This window comes from Engystomops pustulosus, chromosome 2 (genome assembly GCF_040894005.1).
Source record: "Engystomops pustulosus chromosome 2, aEngPut4.maternal, whole genome shotgun sequence".
NCBI lineage: Eukaryota > Metazoa > Chordata > Amphibia > Anura > Leptodactylidae > Engystomops > Engystomops pustulosus.
The window spans coordinates 11209338-11231297 of NC_092412.1; the positions used below are offsets into that span (position 1 = coordinate 11209338).

General features: G+C 44.5%; 1 protein-coding gene across 1 annotated transcript in view; it reads left to right on the forward strand.

Moving 5' to 3' along the window:
• The window catches only part of LOC140116889 (uncharacterized), a 448339-nt gene that overhangs the window by 370243 nt on the left and 56136 nt on the right, over nt 1–21960 (forward strand). Inside the window, exon 9 of the mRNA XM_072133322.1 lies at nt 18348–19216. Within this exon, the coding sequence (XP_071989423.1) occupies nt 18348–19216 (869 nt within the window). The remainder of the gene's footprint in view (nt 1–18347; nt 19217–21960) is intronic.

The following is a 21960-nucleotide window of genomic DNA, read 5'->3' on the forward strand; positions in this document are numbered from 1 at the left end:
AGCACACACTATATGGAGGGACTACAACTCCCAGCATGCTCCAGGAGCACACACACTATATGGAGGGACTACAACTCCCAGCATGCTCCAGGAGCACACACACTATATGGAGGGACTACAACTCCCAGCATGCTCCAGGAGCACACACACTATATGGAGGGACCACAACTCCCAGCATGCTCCAGGAGCACACACACTATATGGAGGGACTACATCTCCCAGCATGCTCCAGGAGTGCACGCATTGTACACGTGGGGGTAATATCTGAGCCAACAAAGTCTCCCTCCATGTGGGGTCCAGTATGTGCTATTAGTGAGGAGCGGCACAGTCCAGCGCCATCACTCCTCCCTCAGTCCAGCGCCCTCCCCTCCAGTGTCTGGAGAATCCCCATCTGTCACATCACACATGTCATGGACACAATTGCTTCATATAGAGTTTGCTCTTAGTTCTTGTCATGTTTCCTCAGGTTCTATAGATACAGGACTCCCAGAGGTTTCTCCTAAAGATGATCCTTTCCATCAATGATCCACCAGGGATCCGGGAGAAGGACAGAGAGCAGATGGCGGCCAGGATCCTGGAGCTCACCCTGGAGATGATCTCCTTGATAACCGGAGAGGTGAGAGTCTCCCAGGACACGGCTCTTATCTCTAGGAATAACAGCGGGAAATGACTGGAGAGGTGAAGGATTCTTAGGATCTATGTAGTGATCAGTGTCTCCCCATACACAGGATTACACAGTAGTGAAGAAGTCGTCTGGTGAGTGTGTGACCCCCCGTGTGTCAGGAGGATGGACCCAGAGCCCCATCACCGAGCCTCCACCTCATTCACTGATACATGAGCAGAAGATCCTAGAACTTACCTCCAGGATCACTGAGCTGCTGAGCGGAGAGGTGAGCGCTGCCGGGAATGCTGGGACATTGTACAATAACACAAGGGAGGGGTCTGGGTGATGACTGTAGAGCAGGACTGGTACTTGTCATGATTGGCGCACACGGATTAGTCACATACATAGAATGTTAGGTAGAAGGATTTTATATTCGGTATCTCTGGTACACAACGCGTTTCGGAGTCTAATATGACTCCTTTATCAAGTGGGTAGATACTAGGGGGACATAAGAGGGGGTAGGAGGGGAGTGAAATGTACAAATGTTTAAAATGAGATGATATGTAAATAAATAAAAATGAGACAATAATAATGATGTGGATGGTAATAATAAAATGGTGATCTTGGTCGATATAGAGGGGGGGGGGGGGTTCATAGTTGACAGTATTCAAATTAAAAACATATTCCATTTGGGAATATAGACAATAAAATTAGGACACTTGCAGGGGGGGGGGGGGGGCTTGCTGGAACCTAAGGGCTATATAAATACATTCAGGCCACTGGGGACGAGACAGTTCATTTTGAAAATCCAAAACATCTCTCTTTTGCGCAAAAGATTAAAACGATCGTTCCCTTCAGGAACGTGTTCGATTGGTGTAACGGAAAAAAACGGAGAAATCCTTATGGTGGTGTGTGAATCCGTGTCTTGAGACACTGGGGGTCATTTACTAAGGGCCCGATTCGCGTTTTCCCAACGCGTTACCCGAATATTTCCGATTTGCGCCGATTTCCCCTGAATTGCCCCTGATTTTGGCGCACGCGATCGGATTGTGGCGCATCGGCGCCGGCATGCACGCAACGGGAATCGGGGGGCGTGGCCAAACGAAAGCCCGACAGATTCGGAAAAACCGCCACATTTAAAACAAAAAAATGTCGCGAAAATTGCACTTACCTTCACTCAGCCCGGTGTATTCCAGTGCATTCCAATGCTCTTCAGTGCAGCAGCGCCACTCGGTGGACGGCGGAGGAACTACCTTAATAAATCACGGCCAAACCCGAATCCAACGCAGAGAACGCGCCGCTGGATCGCGAATGGGCCGGGTAAGTAAATCTGCCCCAATGTGTTTTATGTATCCATTTGTGGTGTTTCATCTGTGACTATTCATTCTTTTTTTAAGTTGTTGGGTTGTACGGCCCACGTATTGGAGGCCACAAGGGCACTCCATTAGGTAGATGACAAAAACTGACGAGCAGTTCATGAAACTTCTGATTGGTGGTAGTACTTCTGAAGGATTTGGCTCTGTGTGTGATATCAGAGCCGCATTTGTAGCTCCCAATGATCTCCGGAAATTACTGAGTTCCTTGGGTTGTCTTTGAGGGAGTCGTTGCGTCGCTTGCTAAAAAAAACAAAACATTTTTTTGCACAGTCACATGATAGATGTTTTAACGGATCTATTTATTGCTTTATTTATTGAACCATCAATTTATTTACCGGTTTAAGACTTTTTGTACATTTGTCTTAATTTTATTGTCTATATTCCCAAATGCAGTATGTTTTGTTTAGTTTTTTTTTACATATTCAAATTTTATTAAGTTTTTAATAACAAAACAGAACATCACAAGCAGGAAAGGTAAAGGGAGAATGTATGGAAGGGAGCCACAAGACAGGCACCATCATGCACTCGATATGGGGGGGGAGAGGGGGGAGGAGTGGGAGGTTCTTTGTAGACCATAAAACACATAGTATGTGCATAGTATGTCACAACATAATACAATATACTGTTATCAATCAAGTCAGTTTCACTGCAACTTAGTTGCGTTCTTATAAGATTATTCAGAGAGGAAAGGGAACAGCATCAATGGAAGAGGAAAAGAAGGAAGAGGAAAAAGATGAGGGAGGGGGGAAAGGAATTAAGAGAAAAAGAGAGAACGTTGTGCCTCCCCCTACCTGGCGCTTAGGTCTCAGCAGATTCAAAATGCAATATGTTTTTAATTTGAATACTGTCAACTATGATAACCCCCCCCCCCCTCTATATCGACCAAGATCACCATTTTATTAACACCATCAACATCATTATTATTGTCTCCCAGTATGTCTCATTTTCCCTTACGTCCCCATGACGGCCCCCCTGGAGGATGACCCCTTGACCTCTGTGGGGACAGGAAGCAGAGAAGTTAAAAGGCCCCACCCCGGCATCCATACTCCAGTGTCTTCCTGTCTCTACACAGGGCAGGGAGCAGAGATGGAACTCTCCTCACATGCTTCCTCCAGGTGGGGCAGTGGGGGGAGTACGAACCTGCAGGCACGGACCCTAACCCTGCCAGTCCCGGACCTCGCCTCGATGCATCGCGTGTCCTCCCTGGCCTCCGATGGGGACTGTTGTGCCGGCTCTACCCCCAACTCCGCGTAGATCCAGGGTACCCGGAAGTCGGAGCACACGTTGTGGCTCCAGTCACGTGCTCCGACGCCTCTCTTGAGAACTTCCGGTCGCACCGGAAGTGACGTTTTGGGTCACTGAAAGTCCGGAGCGCACGTGGTAACCTTGGTCACGTGCTCCGGCACGCGGATTAGATGTCTTCCGGTCGCACCGGAAGTGACGTATTGGGGCTCGGCGGCGCCAAAATTTAAAGGTTGGTCGCAGGTAGTCACTCTGACTCTGAGGTCTAGATCGCCTACCGCTACGCCGATAAGGTACTGTACACCATGTGTCAATGTACTTAATACTGCAATATATTGTTCTGCTGTATGTGAATAAGCCCCCCTTACCTATAAATTATAGGTGCCCATGGAAGTATCCATCTTTCCTAGCGAGGTCCTTGCCAAGGAATCTTCTGTATCAGATCCCCTGTCTACAGGCCCTGTGAGTGTCTTATAGATTTAAAGGGGCAGGGGCTCTATTTCAAATATATGTTATATCCCCTACAAAACTAAGCTATCGCTTCTCTCTTAGCAGGGGCCGAGAGAGAGTGAGGAGTAAAGATCCCTCTAAAGATGGGAAGAGATCAGCCTATCGTAAATGCAACATGTGCAATACATACATAATTCTAACTATAAAAACCCAGTATGCAAGGACTGTTTGGATAACCTTCTAAGAGAAGAGAGAACAGGATTCATGGAGGAGATACATTCCTTCATTAAAGGGGAAATCCAGACTTCTGTAGCCTCCTCCATAGCCTCGCTTAGCCTTCCTGGCCCCTGACCTAAAAGGGCCCTAATATGCGCCTCAGAATCAGACCCTGACTCAGAGGATAATTCTTCTTTTAAGGACTCTCTAGATATGGAGCCATCCACTTCTCTATCCGCTTCAAAGATTGAATCCAGATATCTGTTTTCCTCTGAAGATTTAGACCAATTGCTTAAGGCTATTCGTGATACTCTAAAGATTGAGGAAGTAGAGGAAGCTAGATCCATTCACAATGAACTGTTTGGCATCCTTAGATCCCAGAAAAAGAGAGTGTTCCCCATCAACGATACTCTCAAACAACTAATTCAGGAAGAGTGGAGAGATCCTGAAAAGAGAATTTCTGTGTCTAAGGAGTTTAGGAATCGTTTATTATTTGACGAAAGCGATACTAAGTTCTGGAATTCCCCTCCCAAGGTTGATGTCCAGGTGACAAAGCTGACAAAGCGCACTGACCTGCCCTTTGAGGACTCTATCCAGCTAAAAGACCCCATGGATAGGTTGCCCGTACAATGTATTTCTGGTTATCAGAGCTGGAAAATCATATTAGGGAAGGCACCCCCAGAGAGCTCCTGTTAGAGACTCTTCCAACATTAAAGTCTGCTACTGTCTTTTGCGTCTGGAGAATCCGTCAGGTTTTCGGCAAAAGAAGGTGCTTTGTTTATTGCAACCAGACGAGCTCTATGGCTAAGACAATGGAGTGGTGATTTCAGGTCGAAGTCCAAACTTTGCAGCATTCCGTTTGAAGGGGAATTCGTGTTTGGTCCCGAGCTTGATTCTATTCTGGAGAAAGCGGCGGACAAAAAGAAAGGGTTCCCTGAGGTTAAGAAGCCACCCAGAAAACAGCCCTTTCAGGACTTTAGAGATCGAAAAAATTCATACAGAGACAAAGGCAAGCAAGGGCGCTGGAGCCATCCGAAAGGAGGTAGAGGTAGAGGCTTCCTCCTTAGCTCCAGTAATTTGACCTCCTTTGGGAAGCAATGACGCCAGAGTGGGAGGAAGGTTACTGGGGTTCCTTGCACAATGGACCCAGATCACATCCAACCCTTGGATTCTAGACATAAAGCAAGGTTACATGCTAGAATTAACATCTCTTCCTCCCCACAAGTTTATCCTTACCAAGTTGGCATCTCAAAAGTCGACTGCTTTAATCTTTCAGGAAGCCCAGAAACTTATTCAGATGGACGTAATTACACCAGTACCAAAAGGAAGGTGGAAGTGCGGACACTTCTCCCCCTTATTTCTCATTCAAAAGCCAAATGGATCCCACAGGATGATTTGCAACCTCAGAGGCTTGAACCAGCATCTCTTGTACATGAATTTCAAGATGGAGTCAATAAAATCTGCAGTAACATTGATCCATCCGGGAGCCTACATGTGCACGATAGACTTGAAGGATGCGTATTACCACGTCCCTATTTACCTTCAGTCTCAGAAGTTTCTGAGGTTCGCAATAGTCTCACCATAAGGAGAAAATCTATGCTTCCAATACAGGTCTCTACCTTTCGGGATTGCATCATCTCCGAGAGTATTTTCCAAAATAATCATAGAGGTCGTAGCCTTCTTGAGAACGCATCAAGTCCTGGTCATCCCATACTTGGACGACTTACTCATAATAGCGGAAAATTGAGAAGAGCTTATTCTACACAGGAACTTTATAATCCAAACGCTACAAGATCTTGGATGGATCATAAACTGGGAGAAGTCTGCTATGCATCCAAATACTCAGATCCTTTTCCTGGGAACCCTCCTGGACTCTGTGAACCAGAAATCCTATCTTCCCAGAGAGAAGTCAGAACGCCTGGTATGTGAAGTCAACATTTTTCTTCATCGCCAGAGATGCTCCATAAGAGATGCTATGAAGCTCCTGGGGCAGTTAACATCCTGCATCCAGTGTGTCCAGTGGGCACAGAACCATACGAGAGTCCTGCAAGGCTGGATACTGCAATCATTGGACAAAGATCCCCTACATCTGGACAATCACATCAGCATTACTCCTGCGGTCAAACAATCCTTAGAGTGGCGGAACCATTCCCGCACATCTACAGAAGGGGGTTCCTTGGCATCCCTGGCCCCTATCTATAGTCCAAACAGATGTGAGTCAAAAGGGCTGGGGTGCGAACATAGCAGGGTCCTTCTTCCAGGGAAACTGGCCTCCTCCTATCCAAAGGATATCTTCCAACTATCGAGAACTGAGAGCAGTCCTAGAAACCTTGAAGACAGCCAGTCATCTGTTGGTAGGTCAGCACGTGAAAGTTCTATCGGACAATTCCACGACGATAGCTTACCTTCAACATCAAGGGGGTACAAGATCTCCAGACCTCTCAAGCGAAATAGTCTCTTGGGCAGAAATGAACATGAAGTCCCTATCAGTAGTTCATCTGAGAGGAAAGGACAACAAGGTGGCAGACTTTCTGAGCAGGAAAAGACTAGACCACAACGAATGGTGTCTGAGCCAGCAAGTATTCCATCATCTAACCCAGATGTGGGGCATGCCTGTAGTGGATCTGTTTGCCACCAGGGAAAATACAAAAGCAGATTTTTTCTACTCTCTCAGTTATTCAGAGACCGCCTCGAAGTTGGACGCATTCAGCCACAAGTGGGATGCTTCTCTGGCATATGCGTTTCCTCCTCTGCCTGTAATAGCAAGAGTTCTTCGGAAAATTCAAAGAGACAGGTCCAAGGTCATCCTGATCGTTCCTTTCTGGCCCAAAAAGAGCTGGTTTCCGCTCCTGAAGAAGATGGCTTTAGCAGAACCTCTTATGCTACCCGTTCAGAAAGATCTTCTCTACCAAGGGCCACTATTTCATCCGAATCCACAGGATCTCAAGCTCTCAGCCTGGATCCTGAAAGGAGACTGACTATAGATGGATACAAAGGTTTGTAAGAGCGACCGTCCGAATCAGGCCCTCAGTGAAACCTTCAATGGCTCCCTGGGACTTATCCTTAGTGCTAAATTTTCTTACTGGACCTCAGTTCGAACCGAATGAATCTGTAAGCCTTAGAAATCTAACTTTGAACAACCTTCTTAATTGCAATTACTACTAAGAGAAGGATTGGGGAGATTCGGGCACTGTCTATAAATGAACCTTATTGTTTAATTTCAGAAGATAGGATCATTCTAACGCTTGACCCAAACTTTGTTCCTAGGGGTTGCACAGCTTTCCACCGCAATCAGGAAGTGGTCCTACCTTCATTCTGCCAAAACCCAAGATCCGTTAAGGAAATTGCCTGGCATTCCCTGGATGTAAGGAGAACAGTACTCAGGTACATAGAAGTCTCTAAGGTCTGCGAAAAGACTCTAATATTCTTCTCCAATACCAAGGGAAGAACAAAGGGAAAAAGGCATCAAAAGCGTCTTTATCCAGATGGATTAAAACCGTCATCAGAGAGGCTTACGAGTCTCTAAATAAGGCTGCGCCAGAAACCGTAAAAGCCCATTCCACAAGAGCGATGGCTACCTCCTGGGCTGAAAGAAGAGGAGCCACAATTGAACAAATATGTAAAGCGGCTACCTGGTCTTCTTCACTTACCTTCACTAGACATTACAGACTGGACATTCCAAATAACATGGACCTTTCCTTTGGGAGAAAGAAACTACAGGCCGTAGTCCCTCCCTAAAAAATAATTCATCTGGTATATCTGGTATAACATGACCTGGGGACGTTAAGGAAAAAGTGAATTAGTCTTACCGGTAATTCCATTTCCTTTAGTCCACCATGACGGCCCATATATTCCCCCCCCCCCCAGGTTATGTGGTTTGATTTATTTAAAATCTTGCTTGATTTAATTGTTTGTGTATAATAACAGGCAATAAATCGGGTTGCATCCAAGCCGGGGTAGTTATTTGGTAGACACTGGAGTATGGATGCCGGGGTAGGGTCTTTTAACTTTTAACCTAGTATCTACCCACTTGATTAACGAGTCATATTAGACTCCGAAACGCGTTGTGTACCAGAGATACCGCATATAAAATCCTTCTACCTAACATTCTATGTATGTGACTAATCCGTGTGCGCCAATCATGACAAGTACCAGTCCTGCTCTACCGAATACGATTCCAGACTATTTTGGCAACCGTGTCTTGACGATCCTTGTCCATAGGCAGCACCAGGAGGCATAAACACCATACCGTCCATACCCACATTAGAGTTGTGCCTAACATAGCACAACCAAATTCGGTGAGCCTCTCTAATTCTCCTAATCCATCCACGCAGGTTACAACTCTACTACCCTATGAACGCTATTTGGTCTTCCCTTGTTCGTCTTTCTATACCATACTCCTTTCCCTGGGTGATGACTATGTCATTGTGTGTGTTAGGTTCCTATAAGGTGTCAGGACGTCACTGTCTATTTCTCCATGGAGGAGTGGGAGTATATAGAAGGACACAAGGACCAGTACAAGGACATCATGATGGAGGACCACCAGCCCCTCACATCACCAGGTAAGAGGAGACCTTCCTGATTATAGAGGACAGAGCAGGTGTGAGGTCACCTCCTCCATCATCTCATCATCACATATAGACAATGTATCAGTCACTGTGTATATTTCCTATAGATGGATCCAGTCTGAGAAGTCCACCAGAGAGATGTCCCAGTCCTGAAGATTCCCCAGATATTAGAGAGGAACCAGAGAGCTGTCCCAGTCCTGAAGACTTCCATGTTGTTAAAGAGGAACCAGAAGAGAACATCCCACTGGATCATCAGGTAGATGGAGCTGTAGATGAGGTTCCTGTCTATTTCTCCATGGAGGAGTGGGAGTATATAGAAGGACACAAGGACCAGTACAAGGACATCATGATGGAGGACCACCAGCTCCTCACATTACCAGGTAAGATGAAACCTTCCTGATTAGACCAGACCTCCAGCACTGCTGGTCTCTTGTAGTTTTTGTAGGCCGTGACTTATCCATATGTCTCCCGTATTTGCAGATCCGCAAAAAAAAGCGTAAATGATGTCCGTAGCTTATCCCTATCTTATCCCTATCCTTGGAGTGTCACATGATTGTATTATCTAAGAACTCATCTGCAAATATGACTGAGGCGCAACTGAGACACTGAAATACAACTTTCCCATCCCCGTGGACCTCTTAGAGGGAGCAGAGCCACAAGCCGTGACATAGTCGCTATGCCTTGCTCAGAGCTGCCACTGTTTCCACCTCTGTGCCACTTGGATGGGGAAGGGGCGGTGCCAAGCCGAGGAGTGGGCATCGGCTATAGCAGGAAGTAGCAAGCGCATAAGTTGACCCCTAATGGGTCCCCCTATACAACGGAAAGGCAGAAGGAGCCATATAGGGCAGTAGGGATAAGGAGTCCTTTCCCGGCTTTAGGATAACTACTATTATCGCCTCCGACATTGTAGGTGAGGGTCCCCCGTGTTCCCAACGTTTCATTATACAGTTTCAATAGACTTGATGTTCCCATCAATACCTGGTGCTTTGTTATTGGACGTAGAATCTAAGGCCAATTCCAGCTCCTCCATTGTAAATGGCGCAACTAACTTTAATCTTTGGTCACGATCCAGTGAGGGTTGGGAGAGGTTATCAAAGAACAAATCTATCTGCTGTAGAGTAGGGCTCACCTTAGAGCAGTATAAAGAGGAGTATAAGGACTTAGAGGGGTTTTCCCATGAAAGAAAATTGTCAAATTTCAATCCCTTAGTGACGTTAACATAATAAAGATCATTTTAACCACTTACTTTACCATTTTACTCAGTTTTATTGCTGTTTTAGCTCCTATCACTCCCTAGGCTGCTCAGTGCAAAATCCCAGGGTGTGGGTGGGGCCTCTCTAAGCAGACACATTGTGATTCCTCTAGTTTTGTGGGGTGACAATGTGGTTAGATTATCAGGTACAAGGTGTATATACACTTTCATCTGGCTTCTGACATTGTACTAACAACTTGACACATAGAAGGCGAGATGAGACAGAAGAGAGATGATGAGATCCATGAGATGCCTATTACACACTGTCATCTCTCCTACTACATCTCTGCTATTCCACATCACACTGGATCTACTGTGCCTCCCCAGATAAACAACTTATCTGTCTTTAGCTCGTAGTTCTCCTCATGCGGCTTCCGACAGGAACTGATTGTCTGTGTCTCAATATGCATCAGTGAGTGACCTCCGTACTGGACTGAAGGGGGTGGGGCTAGAGTGCAGGGGGCGGGGCTAGAGTGCAGGACGCAGAGAGAGAGAGAAACTCAGCTGCACAGCTGTGGCACAGAAATCCAAGATGGCTGTATAAGGGCAACTGAAATCGTGTATAAGGGCAACTGAAATCGTGTACAGCAGGACTGATTGAGACAAGTTGGACTCAAGTTGGGAAATGTTGTATTTTGGTTAATAACAGTGAATTAGAGAATGTGTTGTTATGTTATCCTGAGTACATATAAGAAACTTGTCTTCGTGGGAGGAATACCCCTATAAAGCCTTCGGATACATCCTGCAAATGGTTAACTACCTTTCCAGTCACAGTTTTAACGATTTCACGCTACGCTATCCGCCACGGAGCTGTGAAGGGTGTATGAAGTGGGCTCACGGGCTGAGCCTTCTTCATACAGAGATGAGCTTTGCTGCATATCGCAGCAAAGACCCATCGCTAACACCCGCAGTCAGTGCTTGCACCGATCACGGGTGATAACCTTTTCTTTGCCGCCGGCAAAGTCGCCGGCGGCACGGAAGGCATGGCCCTTGGGCGAACGTCATCGGGTGCGGCGATCAGTTGCCATGACAGCCTCGGGTCTTCATCTGACTCATTGGCTCATTGTAATGAATCATGTGCAAAAACTCCATATACTGCAATACAGTTGTATTGCAGTATATGGTAGGAAGGATTTGACCATCTAGGGTTAATGTACCCTAGAGGGTCAAAGAAATAGTGAAAAAAAAAGTTTCAAAAATGTAAAAAATTAATAAAATATTAAAAGTTCAAATCACCCCCCCCCTTTCCCTAGAACTGATATAAAACATAATAAACAGTAAAAATCATAGACACATTAGGAATCGCCGCGTCCCAAAATGCCCGATCTATCAAAATATAAAAACGGTTACGGCCGGTGGTGACCTCCGAGACGGGAAATGGCGCCCAAATGTCCGAAATGCGACTTTTACACCTTTTTACATGACAAAAAATGTAATAAAAAGTGATCAAAATGTCGCACAGACCTCAAAATGGTAGCAATGGAAACGTCGGCTCATTTTGCAAAAAAGTTATTAGTGTCAGAAGAATTAGAATTTTTTTTCCTTTTTCGTACACATTTGTTTAATTTTTTAAAATGTATTAAAACGCAATAAATCCTGTATAAATTTGGTATCACCGCGATCGCACCGAACCAAATAATAAAGTAGACGTGTTATTTGGAGCGCCGAGTGAAAGTCGTAAAAACTGAGCCCACAAGAACGTGACGCACATGCGGTTTTTTTTTTTCAATTTTTCTACATTTGGAATTTTTTTCCTGCTTCCCAGTACACGGCAGGGAATAATAAATAACATCACAGGAAAGTAAAATTTGTTACGCACACAATAAGCCCTCACACAGGTCTGTACACGGAAAAATGAAAAAGTTATGGATTTTTGAAGGTGGAGAGCGAGGAATGAGCAAAAAAAACCCTGCGTCCTTAAGGGGTTAATTATTGGTTTATGAGAAGTCCTCTTCTGAGCAGATGCCATAATTGCCATAAGATGACCACCCGCCTTTTCTCCATCCTCATAAAAGCTCGACATGTGGAAAAACTGTTTATGGTCTGTAACCCTAAGCAGGTGCTCACATGTTGATCTTGTGCCTCCTCCCATATTTGGACACGTCAAGAATATAGCTACCCTACGGAAACTGCATTACTAAGCACATCTCGGCGTTCCTCAACTGAATTATCTTTTAAACATATTTTAGTACAGTCCCAAACCATTAAAGGGGTTGTCCGAGAGTTGTGAAAAAAAACTAAAGGTGGCCAGAGGGCGCTGCTTAAAAAAATAAAGATCTACTCACCTTCTGGCACCCTCCAGTGTCTTGCGCTGCTTTTGCTCCGGTCCGGGCGCCATGTAAACAAACATGGCCGCCGGAGCAGTGCTGGATTCGGCTCCCTGCCCGCCTGAATCCAGCACTGCTCCGGCGGCCATGTTTGTTTACGACAGCAGCGCGGGACAGTGGAGGGTGCCGGAAGGTAAGTAGATCTTTAATTTTTTAAGCAGCCCCCTATGGCTATCTCTCAGATAACCCCTTTAAAGAAGAGGCAGCCCCTCATTACACCGAATAAAGTCTATGGGGGAGAGTTATCAGAATTCTCTTCTAGCAGAACTATTCTAGTTCCCCATGGCAACCAATCAGAGCTCAGCTTTCATTTCCCCACAGCTGTTTATAAAATGCAAGTTGAGCTCTGATTGGTTTCCATGGGCAACTAGAACTGTTTTACCTCAGAAACTTGATGATAAATCTCCCCCTATGAGCTCAGACTACAACTGCGGTATACAACCCTTTCCTGACGTCTGTAAGTCGGGTGTTCTTAAGTAGGGGACCCCCTGTATCTATAATATTATTAAAATCTCCCAATATCAGCCATGGGAATCTTTCAGTGAAACATAGAACCTGCATTAACCCCTTCCCGACGCGCGCCGTACTAGTACGGCGCGCGCCGGGTCCCGGTGCATGGAGAGGGCTCGCGGGCCGAGCCCTCTCCATAGCCGGTAAGTCTTTGCTGCATATTGCAGCAAAGGCTTACCGGTAACACCCGCGATCGGTGCTAGCACCGATCGCGGGTGCTTTCACGGCGATCGCCGCCGGCAATGCTGCCGGAGGCTTCAAAAAGATGGCGCCGCATGGGCGCCGCCATCTTGCCGCGGATCGCTGCTCCCCGATGACGTCACGGGGAGCGGTGATCCGTTGCCATGACAGCATCGGGTCTCACAAAGGCCCGATGCTGTCTCGTTTTAACCCATTCATTACAATGTGCTATCAGCACATTGTAATGAATGAGGAGTAAAATCCCCATATACTGCCATATTGCAGTATGGCAGTATATGGTAGGGTCGATCAGACAACCTAGGGTTAAAGTACCCTAGGGAGTCTGAAAAATAGTTAAAATAAAAGTAAAAAAAAGTAAAAAAAAAAAAAATTATATTAAAAAAACCTAAAAATTCAAATTACCCCCCTTTCCCTAGAACTGATATTAATATTAATAAACAGTAAAAATCATAAACACATTAGGTATCGCCGCGTCCGAAAATGTCCAATCTATCAAAATATAATAACGTTTTTTCACTGCGTTTAACCCCGTAACGGAAAATAGCGTCCAAAGTCAAAAATGACATTTTTTTGCCATTTTGGAAAATATAAAAAAATTAATAAAAAGTGATCAAAAGGTCGTACAGTCCTAACAATGATAGCAATGAAAACGCCAAAAAGTCGCAAAAAATGACACCACCCACAGCTCTGTACACCAAAGTATGAAAAAGTTATTAGCGCCAGAAGATGGCAAAATCAAGAAATAAAATTTTTGTACAGGAGGTTTTAATTTTTTTAAATGTATGAAAACATTATAAAACCTATACAAATTTGGTATCCCTGTGATCGTAGCAACCCAAAGAATAAAATAGACATGTCATTTGGGGCACACAAATGTGTTTTTTCACCATTTTCACTGCATTTGGAATTTTTTTCCCGCTTCCCAGTACGCGCCATGGAATATTAAATACCGCCACTACGAAGTGCAATTTGTTACGCAGAAAATAAGCCATAACACAGCTCTTCATGTGGAAAAATAAAAAAGTTATAGATTTTTGAAGGTGGGGAGTGAAAAATGGAAGTGAAAAAACTAAAAAAGGCCAAGTCGTTAAGGAGATCTACCATTTGTATTAATGCATTGTAAACCAGACATACCTTGACACTGGTGCAGAAACATATCTTGTGTAATGCCTGATCTGAGTGGTTTTGCTCAAAAAACAACTTTAAAATTCAGGACCTTGGAAAAGCTGGGTTGCACGCAGGATATTGTTCCACTTTAGAAATAGCTGAATCTTTATATTTGATTTGATTTAATCTGAAACAACTTACCACCATATTTTTTGTATGGACCAGTCATATATTTATATAAATTAATCAGGTCCCCTCGTAGTCGTCTCTTTTCCAGACTAAATAAATCTAGTTGTTTTAATCTTTCCCCATAACTAAGACCCTCCATACCCCTTATCAGTTTTGTGGCTCTACGTTGTCCCCTCTCCAGCTCCAGGGTCTCCTTTTTATGGACCGGTGCCCAGAACTGGACAGCATATTCCAGGTGAGGCCGAACCAGTGCCTTGTATAGTGTAATATTACATCTTGTGTCAGGGGAGTCGGCCTTATTCATAAGGGGGCCGACCGACACACCCCCAGCACGCCCCTGTCAGCGGGGACCTATAGGAGAAGCCGGCAGCATCGCATATATTGCGTAATCTCTGCCGGCTCTCCGCTGTGTGTAAGCCCGGCACGGCCGCGCTTTGTATACAGGTCCCGCTGTGTGTATCCCGGCCGTATCCCCCGTAGTGTATATCCCGCAGCCGCTGTTAGTGCGGCGCGTCCGCGCTGTGTACACAGGTCCCCTCTGACAGGGGCGTGCTGAGGGTGTGTCGGCCGCCCCCCTTATGAATAAGGCCGACTCCCCTGACACAAGATACGAGAATCCAACCTCTTATTTAGTAAGAGGTCGGATCGGTTTAAATCCACTTACCACAAATAATTTTTTTTTTTAAATTGCTGGGGAGAGGATAATGGGGGGGGCACATTTGGTGGGGGTCATTTTCTGGGTGACAGGTCCTCTTTAAGACCTGAACCCACATAAATCGCTCTACAGTTCTCTTAGTAATTGCTACAGTCCAAAGTGCTTACTAGGAACAAATTCCCACCCCTTCCCCTCACAACTAAGAAAACAGAGTGATCCCACATCCCCCTTACAGTGTGTAAATCGCAGTAGCCTTATTAAATCGGCCCCAACAATCGGGAACCCCTCAGGCGGAAGTACTGACACCTGCGAGGGATGATGAGGGGAGGCAGGGGAGAGCCACACTGCAGCTCACCCCAATACTCCAAAATGTTTTAACCCAATAATAAAAACAAGAAAAATGGCTCCTAAACACAAGAGCCAATCGCAATACAGTGTATGCACTAACAGGTACTCCCACCCCATTACCCACTGAGGCACATTTAGATAGTACGTCCCATAAGAAAGATCAAATACGACAGATAAAACACTCACGAGTTCTCTAATAGAAAAGGAGGAAACCACATATGTGAAAAGAGTCTCCAAAAACATATTTTCTATCTTCTTTACTACCATGTTCCTATAGTCGCTGCTTATGTCTATTTAGCCAGTAGAGTGCTTGCCGCCAAGAGTCGAAGAAGTAGATAGTTCCTTAAGCAACTACTCGCAGTCGTGCTGGATATATCATAGAATAGGGAGTTTGCAGATGGTGTAGAGGCCTCTTTATATCCAGGAACATATGTTAGAAAATAGTTTTTTAGCTAAACTAAAGTTCGCCGAGCCTAACTAAACTATGTGCCGGCATCAGCATTAAGTAGCCTACAGTGTGGTCTGCTCACATGATTTCATCATGCGAGCAGTGGTAGGTTTCCTTTAAGAGCTGTTAGATACATATTACATTGAGACACCTCTTTAAGGATATTTTTAAAGAGAACCTGTCATCAGAAATTGGCTTAATAAACCACTACCAGTATATTGCCAAGCAGTTGAATAGCTTCTAGATGATGTTTCTTTTGTGACCCAGCTTGGTGGCATCATCCAGAAAATCAACTTTGAAGTGAGATGTATGAAGTCAGGGAGACATTGAAGTCAAGCTCTCCCTGCCTCTGAACACCTCCTCCCATGTGATTGACATCAAGCGCCGGACTTCAGGAGATCTGATCAATGATGTCCCTGAACGCAGCACCATCAATTACATGTATATCTTGGTCATACATACACATGTCACACTGTTATCCCACCCAAAGACGCCCTCGACCTCGACTACACAGGTATCTTCTGGCCTTCATGATTACTCATCTCCACGGGTTAATAAGATATATTGGCATCGTTGGTGCAGTAGTCCACTTCTTCATTAGGATAGCGCTCTTGTATTTGGGATAGGCACTCATTGGCCAGGTCTTTGTCCCAAATGGTTTGTTGATCTCCTGGGGTGATATTTATTGTCCACCTAAAACAACACCTATTCTTTGGGAAGAGGGTTTTGACGCCTACCCTGTTTCCCCTAAAATAAGACCCCTATGAAAATAGAACATCCCCTGAATATAAGACCTAGTGCCTCTTTAGGAGCAAAAATTAATATAATACACTTATTTATTTTTCGGAGAAATTCGGTAGATCAGGTTGTTTATCGCCCTCCTGAAACAATCATATTCCATGAGAATATTGCCTCAATGCCCCAGGCTTGTTTTCGATTGGTTGTTCACCTGTATAGTGTCCTCCTGAAAAATACCAGTCCCCCTGAGAACAGCACTCTGATAACCCAGGGCTTGACTTTTGATATTAATATATTTTAAATCTAACATTGGGGTAAAACCTGGTGACGGATTCCCTTTTATGCCTAAAATTTTGTTTTAAAGTAAAAATTCTAAATCTAATACGGTAGCCCAAAAAATGAAAAAGTTAGGGCCATTAAATGAACACCTGCAAGAACTGACAAATTTGGGGGAAATACTACTTAGTAAATCAAAAAACAAACTACAGATGCTCTCCGCTGCTCTTCATTCCGATCCCGGAGCTTGTCTTCTTTAATGTCGACACGCCTGGATTACCTAGAAAAGAAAGATGTCCGGCACGCCCTCGCCACTTCCCCCACCTAGCTGGCAGCATGGGAGAGGGAGGTGACTTCACGTGAGAGGCATGAATTTGCGCCTCCCGCATGACGTCACCTCCCTCTCCAGCACGAGGTGGCAAGGCCGTGCATAATTAGCATCCTGGAGCGACGAACATCTTGTCTCTGTGCTCTTGGCTGCTAAGTCTTTTTTTTTTCTAGGTTATCCTGGGCGTGTTTCGAGATTAAAGAAGACCATTGCCGGGATCGGAATGAAAAGAAGCGGGGCCGAGTATCTGTAGTTTGTTTACTAAGTGGTTGTTTTCCCCTTTTGGCAATATCCACTCTTCTTTGAGCTCCCCATGCCCTTGTTTTTAAGGAAAAAATCCTCTAAAAATTATGCAATTTGCTCCTCAGGCTAATTTACATAATTTTAAAGGCCTTTTTTTTGTAAAGAAGCTAAAAGAAGAACAGATCCTGCCCTAGGGGACGCACACCATTATGCCAGTGTGCTTGGTTTACAATCCTTGATGCTGGTGGTAGATGTGATGTGGTAGACTGTACCTGCACCAGACTAGTGAAACGACTTGCAACATATTTATGAAGGGTGTTAGACCATTGTGTGGTATTTCTCCAATAAGTTTGACTAAAGGGGGTGTGGGCTTTTGAAAATGTGTGTGTTCTGTTGGGAAATAGTCCATGTGACAAAAAGATATAAGGGTGACGCACAGTTTCGACCAGCTAAAAGGTTGAAAAGTAGAACTCAACATTCTTATACCGTGCCAGAATTCAGCAACGCAGTTAAAAAATCTAGTGTTACGGAGCTCCACACGGTTGGACTATGTAATGCATTGATAAATTCCCCCAATGGTGTCTGGTCCTGGAGGTCCTATGAACCCTTGTCCTTAATCAGTTAATGTACAAATATAACCTTGGCTGCGCTTCTATCTGGATCCACAAATCCACACGTCCATGGTCTTAGTCTTAATACATAACTCCGCCTGGCTTCTTGCCCAATTTATTTCCATTACACACCAGGCTTGGATCTAACGAGAAACTGGTGGCGGTCTACCGGCTGAGCTCTGTTTCACGGTGGCTTATGAAAGGTGTCTCCGAGCCTTTTAGAGTTGTGGGCGAGTGTACCATGTTGGAGGTCACATCCGCTCTCGGAGGCCGCTCTCTCTCACTTCCTGTGTGTCCTGAGCTTGTGTGTCCTCAGGGTTTATGTAAAAATGACAACTGACCTTAAGTTCCGCAAGGGAGTGCAAAAAAATCCCACCCCACCTGCTTTAGCTACTTTCTAGGACTGTTGGGCGCAGCTTCAGGGAGAGATGTGAATCTCTGGTTACTCAACCATCTTATGTCTTGGAAAGATATCATCTGGTTTATAAGGATTTCATTGATTCTTTAGGATTTTAATCCAATTATACATCAACGGTTTATATTTACAATTAATTTACGTGATTTTTTTCTATCCGCAGATGACTGTATGTTACTGACTGTTTACTTTTGCTTGTGACTGGGCAAAATCTGAGTTTGATTTCTTGACTAAATTTTTCAGGAGATGAAAGTACAAGTGGTCTCCATGGACGTCCCCCCTCATCTCCTTGTGGTGAAGTAGAAGACAATCAGTCACATCTTTCCACAGAGGAGGGAAATCATGGAGATAAGAGGCCGTTTTCATGTCCGATATGTGAGAAGTCTTTTACCTTGGAATCAAATCTTCTCATTCATCTTCAAATTCACACCGATGAGAAGCCATATTTATGTACTGAATGTGGTCAATGTTTTAACCAGAAATTATGTCTTGTTAACCATCAGAGAATTCACACAAGGGAGAAGCCATTTTCATGTCCAGAATGTGGGAAATGTTTTATTCAGAAATCCGATCTTGTTAGACATCGGAGAATTCACACAGGAGAGAAGCAATTTTCATGCTCTGCTTGTGGAAAATGCTTTATTCAGAAATCAGATCTTGTTAAACACCAGAGAAATCACACAGGGGAGAGGCCATTTCCATGTTCGGAATGTGGAAAATGTTTTAGCAGGAAAGAAAAGCTTTACCTACACCAGAGAATTCACACAGGAGAGAAGCCATTTTCATGTTCAGAATGTGAAAAGTCTTTTAGCAGGAAAGAAAAACTTCTTAGACATCAGAGAATTCACACAGGGGAAAGACCATTTTCTTGTCTTGAATGTGGAAAATCTTTTATCCAGAAATCTTATCTTGTTCAACACTGGCGAACTCACACAGGGGAGAAGCCATTTTCATGTCCTGAATGTGGGAAATCTTTTAACCAGAAATCTTATCTGGCTCAACATTGGCGAATCCATACAGGGGAGAAGCCTTTTTCATGTTCTGAATGTGGGAAATGTTTTGCCCATCCATCAAATTTTGTTAAACATCAGAAATCTCACACGTCCCAAAGCTGATTTACAATGTCGGCAAACAATTTAGTAGAAACAAGAGGTTTTGACCAGTACTTCTTAGTGATTTCCATTATAGATATTATTTATTTAGTCCAAAATTTAGATCTGACGTGTTTCTGATCCGGCCGGAACCTTAATAATAGATAATGAGTTCTCAAGTGGCGTTAGGACTTAATGGGAAGTAGACAGAACAGACTCCTCCCTATGTATAATACATGATAAAATAAAAAAAGTAACCGAATAAAAACATCACAATAGAGAATCGGTAGATTGAAATACAATTTGTTTCTGATCATTTCTTTTGGCTAAATACTATCAGGATTATCTTAAAGCCTTTCCGGTTGGACAGGTGCCATGTAGTAATAAAAATTCTTTGAAATATCTGATGCAAGAAAAAGGGGAGAAACAGGAAATTGTGTATTGGTTTCTATATGATCTTACCTTCTTAAGTTGTGCAGTCTGGCAAAACTCCTACTTAGGGTTTGCAGTCAACTCGAGGTTCCTACAAGCTTGTCTAAATACTTCATTTCAAACTATGATTTAAGAAAACCTACCACCACGGATGAACTTTTTAAGGTAGTTCCTCTAATGTATAGAAGTAAAGCCCTTTTAGGGCTAATTCTTTTGTGGCCCAGAACTTTTAAGAATTTAAATTCCCCTAATATGCAAATTTTCTAAAGAGGCTACTGGGGCGTGGAGTAGTCGGCGCTGAGTCTACATGGTGCGGCTACTCCACACCCAGGTAGCCTCTTGAGTTCCGCCCACCGATCCATCTTCAGCGCGCAGCTACAAGGGCCCGCTTAAGGCCCAAGGCATGGTTTTTTGGTGCAATACTTTCTATGAAACATCTGTGATGGTAAAAAGCTCAATATAACCCTTGATAAATTATTTGAGTGATGTAGTTCTGGTACCTTAGGAACTTTTCAAATGTGTAAGGCACCTGAGGAGCTCTCTGCGCATGCTCGGCACATTTGAAAAGTTCCTGAAGTACCAGAACAAAGAAACCTCCCACAAATGATTGTATTTTTGAAACTACATCACTCAAATAATTTATCAAGGGTTATATTGGGCTTTTTACCATCACAGATGTTTCATAGAAAGTATTGCACCAAAAAAACCTTGCTTTGGGCCCTTAGTGTCAATTTCCACTTTGTCCCCAATTACGGCCCCACCTGGAGGATGCCGCTTGACCTCTGCAGGGAGAGGAACAAGAGAGGTTAAAGGACCCCTCCCACATCCTCCCGCCAGTGTTGCTCCTGTCACTACTGAGGTCAGGTCAAGAGAAATATCGTCTCTCCGACAGAGGCGTAGCCATTTCGTCCTTTGGGCAAAATCCCTGTCAGGCTACTACTCTCGGTCATCCATGGTCTTCCCTGTAGCCTCCCAGACGTACATTCTGCATGCACACCGTAGTCTGCACCATCAAGCACAGCGCCAGCTTGGAAACTACATTTCCTGGCGCGCATGAGGGCTTGCTATGACAGCTTCCAGCTGCAACCAGAAGTGCAGTTTCGGGACCGAAGAGCATCACTTGGAGCCGAGAAGCCGGAGATGAGTCTTGCTGCTAGGGGGATGGGCTCTCTATAAAGGTATTTAAATATGCTAGTCACTCTGATCTGAGGTGTCTGAGCATTTTATATACAGCGTCTCGCTGCTCTGAGCTGTCCCCCCTAATTATGGCTGATGGAGAAGATCTGGTCCCCCTCCACCCGCCAGTCTCTATAAGTGGGTGTCGAAGTTCTTATACTATTATTTTGTAATGAACACCAGGTTTAGTAGCCTATTTAGGACAAGGGCCAGAGTTATAAGGGGAAAGGCAAAGGCTAACAAACCTGAAAAAGCTGAGGAAAGCAAAATGAAGAAATGTAACGTTTCACTCAATGTATGACTCTTCTAAGAAACCAATATGGAAGGTCTGCTTTGATTACTTCATGATGGAAGAGATAGGATTTCATCTGTCTCAGAAGAGGAGGATAACGACTCTGAGACACCATCATGTTCCAATGTGGAAGGGGAGGAACTTTACTGCTCCAAGGACTCTATTAAAACCACAGATTCCAGACATCTCTTTCAGCCAGAAGAACTTGACAATCTGCTTAAGGCCATAAGGAAGAACTTGGATATAGAGGACTTTATACCACCAAAATCCAGGGAAGACAAATTGTTTGGTGCTTGAAGGCCAAGCGTCGACGCTTGTTCCCGTTAAATGATACCCTCAAAAAGCTGATTTCTCAGGAATGTAAGGATCCATAGAAAAGAATCCTAGTTTGTAAGACACTGGGGCACATTTACTTACCCGGTCCAGTAGCGATTCAGCGGTGCGTTCTCCGACGAGGATTCAGGTCTACCGGGATTCACTAAGGACCGTGCGCCCGATATGCAGCAGGTGTCGCTGCTGCACCGAGGTCTGCAGGTGTTCAGATAGGAATATGAACTTACTCTTTCTGTTTCTTGCATTTCCTGTGTTTATAATAGTAAACTTTTAGTATTTTTCAACAGTCCAGTTATATTAGCCTGTTTACCGACACTGTGTGTGGATACATGGGACGTTACGTTATGGTCTTATGCATGGTGTTCGGAGATGCAGCACATGCGCTGGGTCTCTCACATGTGCGCCGGGTCCGTTACCTCTCGCAAAGGGACATAGTCCCTAAGTGTAGGTCCGTGTTCATATGCACGGACTGTTCGTATAGCAAGGAACTAACGGATGGAAATATAACAGTAAGTTTGCTATGTTGTGTCTA